Below are 16,606 nucleotides of genomic sequence, written 5' to 3'. Positions count from 1 at the left end.
CTACTTTTCAGTTCTCCTCTTCCAGTCCCAGTATTTCAGCCAAACTGACAATCTACTCATTGTTTATCACTTCAGTGCATTTGCCACTACTACTGTCCCCAACCTGAAAATCCCTCCCTACTCCTCTCCCTCACTCTTCTTCACTCCCCAGAACCTACAATAATATATTTATAAAGAAAAATTTTTATTCAAAGTCAGAAAACTGGGGCGCCTGGGTGGCTCAGTCATTAAGCGTCTGCCTTCAGCTCAGGTCATGATCCCAGGGTCCTCGGATGGAGCCCTGCATCGGGCTCGCTGCTCAGCAGGAAGCCTGCTTCTCCCTCTCCCACTCCCCCTGCTTGTGCTCCTTCTCTCGCCGTCTCTCTCTCTCTCTGTCAAATAAATAAATAAAATCTTTAAAAATAAATAGTCAGAAAACCAATTTCAAGTCCCACTTAATCCCATTTAATTCAATTTAAAAATCATTATGAAAGTGAGTAAATTATTTAACTTTGATGGACCCCAGGGTAACTCACTGTGTTACTGTGAAGAGTCCATGAGATAATGGATGTGAAAATGCTCAATATTTTTTAATAAATGAACCGAAGATCCAACTTGATAGCCTGCTTATAAAGGAAATGCCTAAAGTAACAAATGTAAGCTGTGTGACACATCTAAAGAAAATACTGATTGACTTTACCAACACAATAATATGGAGAGAACAAGCAGTAAAATTTGTTTATTTTAAAGTAGGCTCCATGCCCACCACTGACTAAGCCAGCCAGGCAACCCAGCACAAGTACAACTTAGAACAAAGAACATACATAGATCTAAACCTTTCTAAAAACTGTGGGCAATATATATAGAATATGGGGGCGCCTGGGTGGCTCAGAAGGCTGGGCATCTGCCTTTGGCTCAGGTCATGATCTCAGGGTCCTGCGATCGAGCCCCACATTGGGCTCTGTGCTGAGCGGGAAGCCTGCTTCTCCCTCTCCCTCTGCCTGCTGCTTCCCCTGCTTGTACACTCAATCTCTGTCAAAAATAAATAAAAAATATTTAAATATATATATATAGAATGTATATATAATATATATATTCATATTCCAAAGAATTCTGACTTTTCTTTAGCATATTATTCACCCAAATATTTAGATTGAATGTTGTTTTAATTTGTAATGTTGTGAGAATGTTTTTTTAAATATATTTCTAAAAGCATATATTACAAAATTACTTTTAATTGTCTTATATTTAGCACTGCTCTATCCAGATACATTTCCAAATACTTACAAACAGCAAGCATTATAAAAACTTCATGAACCATCATGTATACAGTAGGTTGAATAGTGTCCCCCCCAAAATTCCCCCTGGAACCCCAGAATGTGACCTTATTTGGAAATAGGGTCTTTGTTGATGTAATTAGTTAAGGATCTCAAGATGAAATCATGCTGGATTTAGGGTGTACCCTAAATCCAATGATTACTGTCTTTTTTAAGATTTTATTTATTTATCTGAGAGACAGCGAGCGAGAGAGAGCACAAGCAGGGGGAGGGGCAGAGGGAGAAATAATCTCAAGCCGACTCCACAGAGTGTGGAGCCCGACAAGAGGCTCGATCCCACAACCCTGAAATCATGACCTGAGCAGAAACTAAGAGTTGGATATTCAACCAACTGAGCCACCCAAGTGCCACTGATTACTGTCTTAATAAGAGAAAGGAAAAGGAGATTTAGACACAGAGGCAAAAAAGAAGGCCATGTAAAGATGAGACAGAGAGCAGAGTGACACTGTCACAAATCAAGGAAGCCTAGAGCCACCAGAAACTGGAAGAAGCAATGAAGGATCCTTCCCTAGAATCTTCAGAGGGAGCACTGCCCTCCCAGCACCATGATTTCAGATTTACAGTCTCCAAAACTGTGAAAGAATAAGTGTTGTTTTAAGCCTCCAAATTTGCAAGATGTGTTATAGCAGCCTTAGGAAACTCATAGTGCTGGAGAGCTAAACTGCAGCTATCAAACATTTTAAAAAGTGAAGTTTATTTCTCTGATATTTCTTATAAGAGTGTTGAGCCTCCCTTAAAATACAAGTTTTTCTTTTCTTAATCTCTTTGTTCCTATATTCCAGAATAATTGACTATCTGTAAAACCATACATAACTTTTTTTTTTAAATCTAGCCTGTTTGAAATTCATCTAAACTTAGGCAGTAGTTGTATGAAATATTTCCATAGGGAAAAATCACTTTTTCATTCATTCTTTTCAGTAAATAATGAAACAGATATAACTTAAAAAAACTTGTGGGGGGGGATGCCTGGGTGGCTCAGTCGTTAAGTATCTGACCTTCAGCTCAGGTCATGATCCCAGGGTCCTAGGATCGAGCCCCACATCAGGCTTCCTCTTCCACTCCCCCTGCTTGTGTTCCCTCTCTCACTGTCTCTGTCTCTGTCAAATAAATGAATAAAATCTTTAAAAAAAAAAATTCTAGGGGCACCTGGGTGGCTCAGATGGTTAAGCATGTGCCTTTGGCTCAGGTCATGATCTCAAGGTCCCGGGATCAAGCCCCATGTCAGGCTCCCAGCTCAGCAGGGAGTCTGCTTTTCCCTCTCCCTCTGACTCTCCCCTGCTTGTGCTCTTTCTCTCTCTCTCTCTCTCTCAAATGAATAAATAAAATCTTTAAAAAATAATCCTCTATTTTAAGAAAAATTCTAAAATGAAGACATTGATAAAAAGTTAAATAATTATGAAACTGTAAGTTATCTTTTCCTTCACAATGTAGATTATAGAAATGAGAATTCTAAATGAATAGCTTTTACTTTATAAATAATTTCAAGTCATTACTCAAGTTCAGCAATAATTAAGTAGCAGAGCATTAAATCCTGTAATACTTAATGATCTCAGTTTTGACAATAGCAATGTTTTAAATTTAAGAAATGCTAGTCCAGGACACCTGGGTGGCTCAGTTGGTTAAGCGTCTGTCTGCCTTCAGCTCAGGTCATGATCCCAGGGTCCTGGGATAGAGCTCCATGTCAGACTCCTTTCCCACTGGGGAGCCTGCTTCTCCCTCTCCTTCTGCCGCTCCCCCTGCTTGTGCTCTCTCTCTAATAAATGAATAAAATCTTTAAAAAAAGATTCAGAGAGCAGTTATGACAACTTATGACAATTTAAGTCATTAGGACCCAGGTTCTTTCTAGGGTGTGGGCCCTCATCTACATGGCCAAGATGCCTACTGGAGCTCCAGTCTTTATATCAGGAGGCCAATCTCAGAAAAGAGAAAAACTAGGAAGGTATACCCTTTAAGAATATTTTGGGCGGGTGGGGGCGCCTGGGTGGCTCAGTCATTTAGCGTCTGCCTTCGGCTCAGGTCATGATCCCAGGGTCCTCAGATTGAGCCCTACATCGGGCTCCCTGCTCCACGGGAAGCCTGCTTCTCCCTCTCCCACTCCCCCTGCTTGTGTTCCCTCTCTTGCTGTGTCTCTCTCTGTCAAATAAATAAATAAAATCTTTTAAAAAAATAATAATATCTTTGGGATACGGAGCTCATTTCCACTTACATCAAACTGGCCAGAACTTATTCACATTTATATCTCTTAGAAACTTGAAAATGAGAGAGGGGAAAAAATAAATTGTCCCTCTTCTGCATGTCCACATGACCAACCAAAAATCAGGAGTTCCATCACCCTGTAGAATGGCTACTGAGGAAGAGTAGATGTCTCTCCCAAACTTTCCAACCCTTCTTCTATAGCTCCTTCTATTTTTGATCCTCCTAGCAATAGAGTCCCCAAAACTCAATCCTTGGTCCTTTATTCTTCCACTCTACACCAACTTTCTGAGGGCATTCACAGTGTCATAGCTCTATCATAATGACTCTCAAGTCTCTGTGTCCAGCCCCTACCTGTCCCTTTTTCTGAAGTCTCCATTTGGATGGCTATAAAGTGAAACCCTATCATCTCCCAACCCTACAAAGACAAGAAATGTCAAAAGAAAAATATTTTCAACCTATTTAAGTCATGGTATCACAACCCAGACTTTCATGTTTGGAATTTTGACATCACCTCTGACTCCTCTTTCCACTTCCCACAAGCCACGGGAGGCAGGTCATAGTGAGCTTCTAAAAAGAAAATAAATTGGACTCTGTGAGACTTATACAACATATGATTTAGGATACACACTTATCAAACTGGCTTTGGCCCCCCCCATAACTCTACTGTAATGTTCTAAAGTCACTATCCTTATTTTCAAGTCCATGAGCCTATTTGCCATAGACTGACTGTTTGTGTCCCCCCAAAATTCATATGTTGAGACCTAACCCCCAATGTGCTAACATTTGGAAGTAGAGCCAAAGTGATGATATTTGGAAGTGATTAGGTCAAGTCACTTGAGATTAGTGCCCTTCTAAAACAGTCCCGAGAGACTTCCCTTGTGCCTTCCACCATGTGAGGATATGATGGGAAGACTGCTATCTATGAGCCAAGAAGTCAGCCCTCATAAGACCCTGAATCAGCCTGGGCCTTGACCTTGGACTTCACAGCCTCCAGAACCGTCTAAGCCACTCAGTTTATGGTAATTGGTTATAGCAACCCAAATGGACTAAGACACTATTGTTAGTCCTCATTATACATGACATCTTCAGACCTTTGACATTCATTATTTCCTCCTCCTCAAAGTTCTCTACACCCAAGGTTTCCATGATACCACATTATCTTGGCCACTTCTGGCTATTACTGCTCTATCTACCCTTAAATATTGAATTTTCTCTGGGTTCAATTCTTAGGCCACTCCTCTTTTCATTCTACACACATTTCTTCAACAATCCTATTTTTTTCTTTATATCTGACAATCACTTGGATATTGGTAATTGCCAAATTAAATCTCTAATTTTCACTTCTCTTATCTCCTGACCCATATATCTAAACACCTAAATGATATCTCTACCTTGATTTAGGCAAGCACCTTTAATTCCACATATCTGAAACTAAGCTCAGCATTTCTTTCCTGCATCCAAATTTATTCTCCTGAGTTCCCTATTTACATTCACAGAACCCACCCAATTAACTAGGCTAGAAACTTTGTTACCCTCAACTACTCTTTCTCCTTTATCCCTCACATCCATTTCATTACTAAATTTTGCTAATTTGAGATTTAAATTTCTTTAGACTCCATACCTTCCTTTCCATTCCCACTGTAAAACCTGCTGAGTTTTCTCACGTTGGTCTTTCTCCCTCCAGTCCACTGCCATTTGGGTCATATTTCTATGTTGTTTCTTGTTTTTCAAGACCCCCATTTTTCAATAGACCCCGCTGTCTACAGAGTCAAGGCCAAATTCCACAGCCTGATAGAACTTTTCACAATCTTTCTCCAGCAAAGTTCACTTCAATTCCCATCTACACTATATTTCTCTCCATTCCTGGAACAAAAGAGAGTCACACATTTACATGTTTTTCTCTCTGCCTTTAATCTCCTTTACCCTCTTTTCCACATGGCAGTGCTTATTCATCCTACATAACTTGGCTTAAACATCATCTCTCATAAGAAGTTTTCTTTCTCTTTCAGTAAAGTGGATCCATCTTCTTTGTCATTATTTCAAGACTGTCCCCATTAATGACTAAGGTAGGGAATAGCATCTTACACTTACTCATTTATTTTTGTTTTAGCACGTAGCACAATGCCTGGAAAAGCAATAAATACTTGTCAAGTCAATGAATCCCAAGTGGTGCTTGACAGGTGGTAACAAACAGCAACCAAAAAATCCCAGCCACTGTACTTTAATATAGAATGGGGAAGGGAAAGGAACCCAGGCTGACTATGAATCACAATGGTTCAATAATAACCAATTATCAATCTTCAAAATGTCTCAAACTATATTTCAGGTATTGTGCATGTAAGTTTAGCTTATCTCACTCGCACTAGCCCAAATGAAACTAATGAAATACCTAAGTATTTCAAATCTTTCTCTAAATACTTAAGCGGGTTGTTATGAAAGAATACAAGAATTTCAAATGATTAAGATACTTGACTCCAGGTTAAATACTATATAAATGGATTAAATTCTAAATATATTAATGGACAGTAAAAATAAACAAAAAGAGGGGTGCCTGGCTGGTTCAATCAGTAGAGCACAAAACTCTTGATCTCAGGGTCATGAGTTCAAGCTCCACGCTGGCTGCAGAGCCTACTTTTTAAAAAATAAAAACAGGGCGCCTGGGTGGCTCAGTCATTAAGCGTCTGCCTTCAGCTCAGGCCATGGTCCCAGGGTCCTGGGACCGAGTCCCGCATTGGGCTCTCTGCTCGGCAGGAAGCCTGCTTCTCCCTCTCCCACTCCCCCTGCTTGTGTTCCCTCTCTCGTTGTGTCTCTCTCTGTCAAATAAATAAATAAAATAATAAAAATTAAAAAAAAGATATTTAAGTAAAAAAAAGTAAAGAAAATTAAAAAGTAAAGTCATGTAAGGGATTTAACCCTGTGGTCATTATCAATTTTTCTTGGACAAATCTCAGTAAACATAGAAGAAAGTAAAAACAAAAGGAAGAATATAGATAGGGACGCCTGGGTGGCTCAGTCCGTTAAGCATCTGCCTTTGGCTCAGGTGGGTCCTGGGATTGAGTCCCACATCCGGCTCCCTGCTCAGTGGGGAGCCTGTTTCTCCCTTTGCCTGCCACTCCCCCTGCTTGTGCTCTCTCTCTCTCTCTCTGACAAATAAGTAAAAAACAAAACAAAACAAAAAAACCTTAAAAAAAAAAAAAGGAAAAGTAAAGATAGTTGAGGGGGGCACCTGGGTGGCTCAGTAGGTTAAGTGCCTGCCTTCAGCTCAGGTCATGGCATCGAGCCCTGAATCAGGCTCCCTGCTCAGTGGGGAGCCTGCTTCTCCCTCTCCCTCCTCCCCCCTCCCACTCATGCTCTCTCACTCTACTCTCTCTCAAATAAATAAAATCTTTAAAAAAAGAGAGAGAGAGAGAGTTGGCTAAATAACTTCACCTCTTAGAAACAAATATTTCCTAACTTCCTAAAAACTGTGCATAGTCATAGGCAAAGTCAGGAAAATAAAGCCTTAATTTCAAATTATCAAAATCAAACTGTCATAAAAATCAGTGGTTTTTAAGGTATGTTCTCCTCAGCATGACAGTATAAGAACACAAAACTAGAAACACATTAAATATCCAATAATAAATGATAAAGTTAAATTGATATACCCATAAGATGTAATAATTCAGCCACTGAAGATGATGTTTTCCTGGAATTTTACAGAATAACCTTTCCTTGTGTTACCAACATTAAGGAAAAAGTTAGAATACTACTAGTATCTTTTTATCTTATAGCTTTATCTTATGACTATTTTATTTTACTTTTTTAAGTAGGCTCCACATCCAATGTGGGGCTTGAACTCTTGACTCTGCTATTAAGAGTCACATGTTCTACCCACTGAGCCAGCCAGGTGCCCCTATCTTATAGCTTTTTTTTTTTAAAGATTTTATTTATTTATTTGAGAGAGAGAGAATGAGAGATAGAGAGCACGAGAGGGAAGAGGGTCAGAGGGAGAAGCTGACTCCATGCTGAGCAGGGAGCCTGATGTGGGACTTGATCCCGTGACTCCAGGATCATGACCTGAGCCAAAGGCAGTCGCTCAACCAACTGAGCCACCCAGGTGCCCTCTTATAGCTTTTTTTTTTTTTAAGATTTTATTTATTTATTTGAGAGAAAGAATGAGAGATAGAGAGAGCATGAGAGGGGGGAGGGTCAGAGGGAGAAGCAGACTCCCTGCTGAGCAGGGAGCCCAATGCGGGACTGGATCCCGGGACTCCAGGATCATGACCTGAGCTGAAGGCAGTCGCTTAACCAACTGAGCTACCCAGGCACCCCTTCTTATAGCTTTTTTAAATTAATTTTTTTATTTTGAGATCGTTGTAAAACATAACACAGAAATCCCATTTCTCTTTACCAGTTTCTCCCAATGGTAACATCTTGTAAAATCATAGTACAATATCAACACCAAGATACTGACATTAATATAATCTACTTGCTTATTCAGAGTCTCCCAGTTTTACTGTATTTATTCACATTTGTGTGTGTGTGTATTTACTTCCATGCAATTTTTCACAAATGTAGGTTCATGTATCCACCACCTAGTCGAGATACAAAATAGTTCTATCACCATAAAAATCCCTCTTGTTATCCTTTTATAACCACACTCCTTCCTTATAGCTTTTTATATTTTCAACAATTGTGTGTTCATTCAATACGTCTTTATTAAACATCTACTATGTGCCAAGCACTCTTCTTTGTATACAATTCAAATAGCATGGGTTATTTTTCCCAGTTTGTAAAAGCAATTTTTAAAAAGACAAGGTTTTTTTTGTCTTTCAATCCAATTTTAATATAGATACATGAAAAAAATTCAACTGAAAACTATTACTAATTGAAAAGACACATTAGGAACAAATATAGAGTGCATTGGTTAATTCCAGGAATACCATGGTATTAAACACACATTTCAGTATCATATTATCATAATCTGATTAGCTTTAAAGAGATTTAGGTAATAAAATCATACTAACTTCCAAAGAAAGCTTTATAATAAAGACTTACATAATCAACTAGGTTTATTCTTCACTTGCAATTCAAAGTACACAAATTTAATGGATTTTCTTCCGATAAGTTTTTACAGAGGGCTTTACATAAAAAGAACTACTCAAAGGATACAATTCAAGATATAAAAGTACTCAAATGTCTAAAAAGTTATCCCAAATTAAAACATCTGCTCTTCAAAAGACACTGTTAAGAAAATGAAAAGGCAAACCACAGACTGAAAGAAGTTATTTGCAAAATACCTGATAAAGACTTGTATCTGAAATCAATCAATCTATCTATCTACCTTTCTTTTAAAGTAGGCTCCACACCCAGCGTGGAGTCCAATACGGGGCTTGAACTCACACCTGAGCTGAGATCAAGAGTCTCATGCTTGGGGCGCCTGGGTCAACTCTTAGTTTCCACTCAGGTCATGATCAGGGTCATGGGATCAAGCCCACTCAGCAGGGAGTCTGCTTCTCCCTCTCCCTCTGCTCCTCCCCCTGCACTCTCTCTCTTCCTCTCAAATAAATAAATACATCTTTTAAAAAAAGAGTAGGATGCTTAATAGAGCCACCCAGGCACCCCTGTATTTGAAATTAAAAAAAAAACCTTAATAATAAGAAGCTAAACAATCAAAAGGAAAAAAAATTTGATGAGACTTTACAAAAAATATTCAAATGCAGTAAGTACATGAAAAGGTGACTAACATCATTAGCAACCAGGAAAATGCAAATTGAAACCATATGAGATACCACTACATATCCACTAGAATGGCTAAAAGTTTTTTTTTTATTTTAATAAAAACAAATAAAATAAGAAGATTAACTGGAACCTTTATACATTGCCAGTAAGTATGCAAAATGGCACAGCCAGTTTGGAAAACAGTTTGGCAGTTTCACAGCAAGTTAAACAGACACTTATCATATGACCCAGCAATTTTTCTCCCATGTATTTACCCAAGAGAAATGAAACCATATGAACACTCAAAGATCTGTATGCAAATGTCCAGAATAACTTTGTTCGTAATAGCTGAAAACTGAAACTCAAATTTCCACCAACTGGTGAATTGATAAATAAATTGTACTATATTCAGCAACAAAAAGGAATAACTGACAATACATACAAGATGGATAAATCTCAAACATATTTTTCGAAGTAGAAAAAAAGCCAGCCACAGAAAACTATATAATTCCACCTAGATGACATTCTAAAAAAGACAAAAACAAAAGGACAGAAAACAGACCAGTGATTGCCAGAGGCTAGGGAGGGAACTGATTTCACAGGGGCAGAGAGAACTTTTTTTTTTTAAGAGATTTTATTTATTTAAGAGAGACAGACAAAGCACAATTGGCAGGGGAGGGGTGGGGGAGGGGACGGGCAGAGGGAGAAGAAGAGGGACAAGCCGGAGTCTGCTGAGTGCAGAGCCTGAAGCCAGCTCTATCCCAAGATCCTGAGATAAGACCTGAGCCAAAGCCCGACACTTAACGGCTTAACGGACCGAGCCACCCAGGTGTCCCAAGAGAGCATTTTGTAGGAACAGAAATGTTCTGTATCTATACCTTGATTGTGGTAGTGGCTACATTTATGTATACACAGTCAAAACTCATTGAACTATTCAGTTAAAAAGGTGAATTTATTACACGTAAATTATACTTCAATAAACGTGACTAAAGAAAAATTATCCCAGGTAAAAAAATTATAATAAAATCATACATTTTATTATCCAGATTGTACAATTTATAAAAGCTTCTGGATTTTGTTACTTAAAAAAATAATCTTCCCTGGGGTGCCTAGCAGGCTCAGTCAGTAGAGTGACTCTTGGATCTCAGGGTTGAGTTGGAGCTTTGTATGTGGCATAGAGTTCACTAAAAAAATAAAAAATAGGTCACCTTGATGGCTCAGTCAGTTAGATGTCCAACTCTTTTTTTTTTCTTTTAAGATTTTGTTTATTTATTTGACAGAGAGACAGCGAGAGAGGGCACACAAGTAGGGGGAGTGGGAGAGGGAAAAGCAGGCTTCCTGCTGAACAGGGAGCCCAATGTGGGGCTCGATCCCAGGACCCTGAGATCATGACCTGAGCTGAAGGCAGACGCTTAACAACTGAGCCACCCAGGCGCCCCAAGATGTCCAACTCTTGATTTCAGCTCTGGTCGTGATCTCAGCATTGTGAGATCAAGCCCTGCATCCAACCCAAGCACTGGGCATGAGCCTGCTTAGGATTCTCTCTCTCCCTCTCCCTCTGCCTCCACCAAAAAATAGTAATAAAAATAATAAAATAATCTTACCTTTCCCTCCTGTGGGAGGGTGAGTAGTCATGTTAGCCCTGGGTGGGGTGGGGATTGTCAGAGCCCAAGTGAACTAAGGAAGGAGTCTATGTGGGAAGAATACATGTGCTCAGCCCAAGCACTGGAAGGAGGGTGTCAACACAGAGGGGCAACCTTGCATGGGGCACTAGGTGTGAACAGAGTGAAGAGGATGTCTTCACATGAAAGCAGCCCAATGTGGGGTATCAGAGCCTAAGTGGGGTGAGAAATACATCCACAAACAGTGGGGATGCTAACATGAGGAGTCAGAGGCAGAGCAGACTGAAGGTTTCCCTGAATTGGGACATCCTGGTATGGGCTGTTAGCTCCTGAGAGCAGTGGAGTGGGAGGGAGAGAATGAAGAATCAGCAGAGAAAAACGGCATCCAGGAGAAGAGGGGGTGGTAGCAAATATGAAAGTCTGGTTAAATACAGTTAGATTTGAACAAGTAAGTATTCCCCAGCTTCATCTATTAAGAGGGTCTGGGAGCATTAACAACCCAACAGCAACAAACATACTAGCACTGAGATTGTAGCTTTAAAATGTCATTCTCCACTAAAAGGATCCAGGACTCCCCAGAGAAATAGCCAATTGAAGGACTAACAGGATAAATCTGTGCCAAAAAGTAAAAGAATGATGGGGACATGTCATAAGGATACAAAAGCCAGCTTGAATGGGCTCTCATTGACCAAATGAGGAACAATCTAAACATCAAACTAAATAGTAACAGAATATAATCCACTAAAAAACATTCATACAGATAGGAATACAGGAATACATTAAAAGTTAGATGAGGAACAAGATATTTACATAGTTTCAAAATACTCCACACAAAACTATGTATTAACAATTACATATTAACGTTATAGTGAGGAAACTTGGCAGGCATTGCTTATAACTAATCAAAGTGAAAATCACCAATAATGGGATAAATTGTGTACCACCTGATAGACTGCAATGAGCATCACCTTTGTGATATTTCTACCCAAGTACATAACCTGTATGTATCTAATCATAAGAGAACAGATAATCCCAAATTGAGGGGCATTCTACAAAATAATTGCCCTGTAATCTTCATAAGTGTCAAGGTTATGAAAGTCAAGAGAAGATGGAGAAACTGTTCCAGAATGAAGAAGCCTAAAGAGACATGACAAGTAAAAGCAACGTATAATTCTTAATGGGATCCTTTTGCCAGTGTAAAGATTAACGGCAAAATCAACAAAGCCTGAAACAGTCTGACAACTAAATGGAGTACTGTATCAGCACAAATTTCCTGATTTTGCTAATTGTATTGTGATTATGTAGGAGAATATCCTTGTTTCTAAAAAATGCACACTAAAGCATTCTGGGGTGATAGGGCATCAGGTCAGCAGCTTCCTCTCAAATGGTTCAGAGAAAAAAGTTCTTTGTACCTTACTTGCAAGTTTTCTGCAAGTATGTGATTGTTTTAAGTGAGGGGAAAAAAATGTTGGTACAAATGAAGTATTTTTTAAAAAACTGTGATTCTTCATATTATTAATCTTGGTAAGAGACACCAGACTATGCAAAATTACTAGGAAATAAAATGTTGGAGCCAGAAGACACTTTTTTAAACACAGCCCAACCCCTTCTCTTAACAACTGACCTCAATCAGGTTGTGAATAGCGAAAGATTTAAAAATATAAAACGTTCCCACTAAAGGAAGTTATTAGAAGAGTAATACTGAAAAGGGGCAGTTGACCAGGAGTGGGTAGAACAATGACATTCTGACGCTACAAATGGCTGTAACCATTTGTAGCGTCAGCAAAACACAATCTCAGCATCTCCTCAAAGATGAAGGGACTGTCTGCTGCTCTCTAAAATTCCTTGCAAATGTGCAACTGGAATTACCCTGAAATACTTGTGCTCCCCAGTTCAATTTATTACACTACGCTTAGCTATACAGTAATACAAAGAAATGCAAATACAAAAATAAACGTGCATGAACCCCGAATTTTCTTAAGTTGCAGAAATCCATGATGAAACTGAAATACAATGCATTTGCCAAATTGTTCCTTATGAAGAGTTTTGTGATGAATTCTAAGAATAATTAAAACACACATTAAACACTGCATGTCAACTATACTCTAAAAAACCTTTTTAATCCAAAAAAATTTTTTACTTAACGTGAAACAAGACTTTAAAGCGGTCGGCTGACTGTCCTTAAAAGATAGTGTTTAGACTCTCTGAAATGACTGTCTTATCTGTCCTGAAAGAACAGGGAGCATTTACTAGAAATTAAAAGTGCAAGGATCCTCTCCCACTCCCCGGTACCCACGCGTTCACTGGGGCGGTCACTAGACAGGCCCCCCAACAACGCAGGGGTGAGGTAGCACTGGACTCTCTCAGCATTTCCTTTTGGAGAGGACAGCCCCCTGCGTCACTCGTTACTCACTCAGGATGCAGGGCAGAAGTTTATCCCCGAGGAACTTAACACAGTTGGCTCCCGCCCTCCGAGCCCTGCAGTCCTGGCCCAATCCCTCCGGCACCAGGGCGCTGCCCCTAGTACCCGACCTCCTCCAGGGCGAGGGTCGCAGCACCCAGACTTGCCCCCAGATGGCCCAGCTGGGCCTCCCTGGGCCCCTGCGGACGCGGCCTCCTCCCCTTCTTCTCCCCTCCCCCTCCCCTCGTGCCGGTCCCTCACGCCCCCCGCGAGGCTCAGCCCCGCCAAGAAGGCCGGACACCGACCGCCAGCTCCGCCGCCGCCGGGCCGGGCCCTCCCCGCCTCCCGGCTGCGACGCCCAGCCCCGCAGAGCCCACTGGACAGCAGCTGGGGGAGGGGGTTGGGGGGACGGGGGCGGGGAGGCCTGGGGGCGGCGCCCGCCCCACACCCTTACCTGGCTTCTCGTGGTCGTAGCCTACCACAATGAAGTAGTCAGCCAGCCGGGCCATGGCCGCCGCCGCCGCGCCCGGGAAGCAGGTGCCCGTAGCCGCCCTCGCCGCCGCCCACCCGGCCCGGGAGGGCTCAGCATTTTCCCTGCAGCAGCAGTAGCGGCAGCGGCGGCACTTCAGCCATGTTTGACAACCGAGGCTCACTGTGCGCCTGCGCCTCGCGGAGTGCCCGCTCCTCCCCCTCCCCCACCCGCGCTGACTCGGGAACCCCAAGCGGGCGGTGAGCCCACCTCGCGGCAACTAGGGCAGCTCTGACCGCTGGATTTGCGGAGTAGGCGGCCAGAGGTATTCTGGGCCACCGCGGCCACCGCGGCCGCTGCAGGCGGTTCACTTTGAAGCCTGGCTGCTCCTTCGTGGCCCACCTCTCCCCCCCCCTATTTTTTCCAAAGCGGGGAGTCCTTCCTTCCGCCTTCTCTAATCTTTCTGGATCTGGGAAGAAGAGACAGGGATGATTGAGGGGTCTCCTGGAAAGTTTCCTTCTTCCCCTCCCCCCTCCACTCCCCTGCCGAAGACGAGATTCTCCCGCCCTCGACTGGAGCATGGAATTTGCACTGCCAGGGCTTTTGCTGCACGTTTCCTGTTTATGTTGTGCAGATGGGAATTTTAGGAACATGCCACCGAGCAGGCGGGGGGAGGGAGAGGCTTTTACGCAATTTTGAGGCGCCTCGTGCTTCAGTGCTGGGTGGGCTGGGGCGGTTGGCTTGGGCTTCCCCCGGAGTGCCCGAAGTAGGGGGGGCTGGATTCCACCGAAGAACGCGGCATCCACGGGATCCTCCTAAACTGGTCGGATCCAACGGGGTAGGAGGGAGGAGGCTTTGTCTCTCTCCCAAGGGAGACCCCTCCCTTCTCTCCTCTCCTTTCTCTCCTTGCAGCGGTCCCAGGGTTCTTGTAGCCAGAGCAGGTGGTGACTTCCAACTTCCCTACTCCAGCACACAACAAAATGAATTAGTGGGTCTCATCATCCAATCTAGGAATTACCTAGGTCACTTTCTTGTTTGCTGCTCGTATTGATCATTTCTAATCTGGCTGGTGAGACATCCAGATGACTTTGTTTTGTCAATTGTTAGTATCTGAGGAAGTTTTAGTAGTCGGATAAGTTACAGGTGGTAGACTGAAGTTTTGGGAATCTCCGTGGTTTGCAAATGTGATCATCCTCGCAGTTGCTTATCGCTACCTATTAATTGAGGACTTGACCCTTACCATTTATATCTAAGAGCTCTGACCAGTGTCTGATATACAGTAGGTGCGTAAATATTTTTAATGGGTGATTGTACAATTTCCCCCCAGCTACCAACAGGAAGTTGCAATAGCTTGAACTCTGAACTGGGAGTCCAGAGGGTTGGAGTTTCATCTTCTGAAAGTTTAATTAATCATTTCCTCTTTCTGTGCCATGCTATCTTCATCTACAAAATGAGAGGGCTGGGCTACACTAGAAGAACTGAAATTCCCAGGAAGAAATACCTTAACTCTAAGAATTTGTTTGCAAATTGTCTGTGGTCAAACTGAATCAGCCTAGTTACAGTGGCAGAGGGAAGATAACAGATTAATCTTGAAAATAATTAAACTCAAAAAATAATTAAACCCAAAAAAGCCTCTTACATGAGCCTCACGCCTCATGTAAGAATCCTCTCGATAACTTCCCTGAAGATCTCATCATCCAACTTGATCACTTTCAGTAAGGAGTAACCTTTCTTCCTTGGGAGGCAGCCCACTCCACTGTTTAAAAGCCCTATTGTTAGAAAGTTCTTCCTCATTTATGTTAGAGTTGTCCTGTAACTTCCCTTAATTTTGCTCTCTGGAACTACCCAGAAAAAAAAAAAAAACAATCTTTCAGTTAGACTTTGACATTTTTAAGGCAGCTGTCATGTTCCTTGCCCATTTTACTTTTCTTTAAATTAAGGCAAATGGGTACCTGGCTGCCTCAATTGGAAGAGCATGTGACTCTTGATCTCAAGGTCTTGAGTTCCAGCCCCATGTTGGGTAGAGAGATTACTTAAATAAATAAAACTTTTTTAAAAATGTGAAATTTACCTATCATAAAATTAACCCCATTAAAGGGTACAATTGGGGGCGCCTGGGTGGCTCAGTTGGTTAGGTATCTGCCTTCAGCCCTGGTCATGATCCTGGGGTCCTGGGGTGGGGCCCCACATCAGGCTCCCTGCTCTGCAGGGAGTCTGCTTCTCCCTTTCTCTCTCCCTCTGCCCCTGCTCATGTTCTAAGTAAATAAATAAAAGCTTTAAAAAAAATAAAAATAGGGGTGCCTGGTTGGCTCAGTCGGTTGGGCATCTGCCTTCGGCTCAGGTCGTGATCTGGGGGTCCTGGGATCAAGCCCCGACATCGGGCTCCCTGCTCAGCGGGAAGCCTTGCTTCTCCCTCTGCCTCTGCCTGCCCCTCTCTCTGCTTGTGCTCTCTCTCTGACAAATAAATAAATAAAACATTTTGAAAAAACATAATAAAAAATAAATAAATAAAAAGTGTACAATTGGGTGGTATTTAGTAGATTCACAATGTTGTATAACTACCACTTCTATTTCCAAAACAATTTTGATCATACCCAGTAAGCAGCCACTCCCATTTCCCCTCCTCCAACCCCTCTTAACCACCAATTTGCTTTTTCTCTATGGATTTACCTATTATGGATATTTAATATAAATGGAATCATACAATATTTGACCTTTTGTGGGTTCTTTATTTAGTATAATGTTTTCAAGTTTCATCTATGTTGTAGCATGTATCAGTAGTTCATTCTTTTTATAGCTGAATAACATTCCATTTTACGTATATACCATATGAAATACAGTGTATCTATTTTTTCTTTTGTTTTCTGTGCTTTTGGTGTCATATCTAATTTCATTGCCAAAT

The 16,606-nt window shown here is 41.6% G+C and overlaps 1 protein-coding gene across 2 annotated transcripts in view; it reads right to left on the bottom strand.

Annotated features, from left to right (window-relative positions):
* SBF2 (SET binding factor 2) overlaps positions 1–13,873 on the bottom strand; it is a 467,799-nt gene extending 453,926 nt beyond the window's left edge. For both annotated transcript variants that reach the window (XM_028116744.2, XM_028116745.2), the window contains exon 1: positions 13,690–13,873. In XM_028116744.2, the coding sequence (XP_027972545.1) occupies positions 13,690–13,744 (55 nt within the window). In that variant the 5' untranslated portion in view covers positions 13,745–13,873. The remainder of the gene's footprint in view (positions 1–13,689) is intronic.
* Positions 13,874–16,606: the final 2,733 nt, after the last annotated feature.

The sequence above is a fragment of the Eumetopias jubatus genome, unplaced genomic scaffold (genome assembly GCF_037043125.1).
Source record: "Eumetopias jubatus isolate StellerSeaLion01/CBP00866 unplaced genomic scaffold, mEumJub1_p1.0 scaffold_13, whole genome shotgun sequence".
NCBI lineage: Eukaryota > Metazoa > Chordata > Mammalia > Carnivora > Otariidae > Eumetopias > Eumetopias jubatus.
The sequence above is the reverse complement of the archived record's forward strand: the minus strand, read 5'-3'. Positions and strand labels throughout refer to the sequence as shown.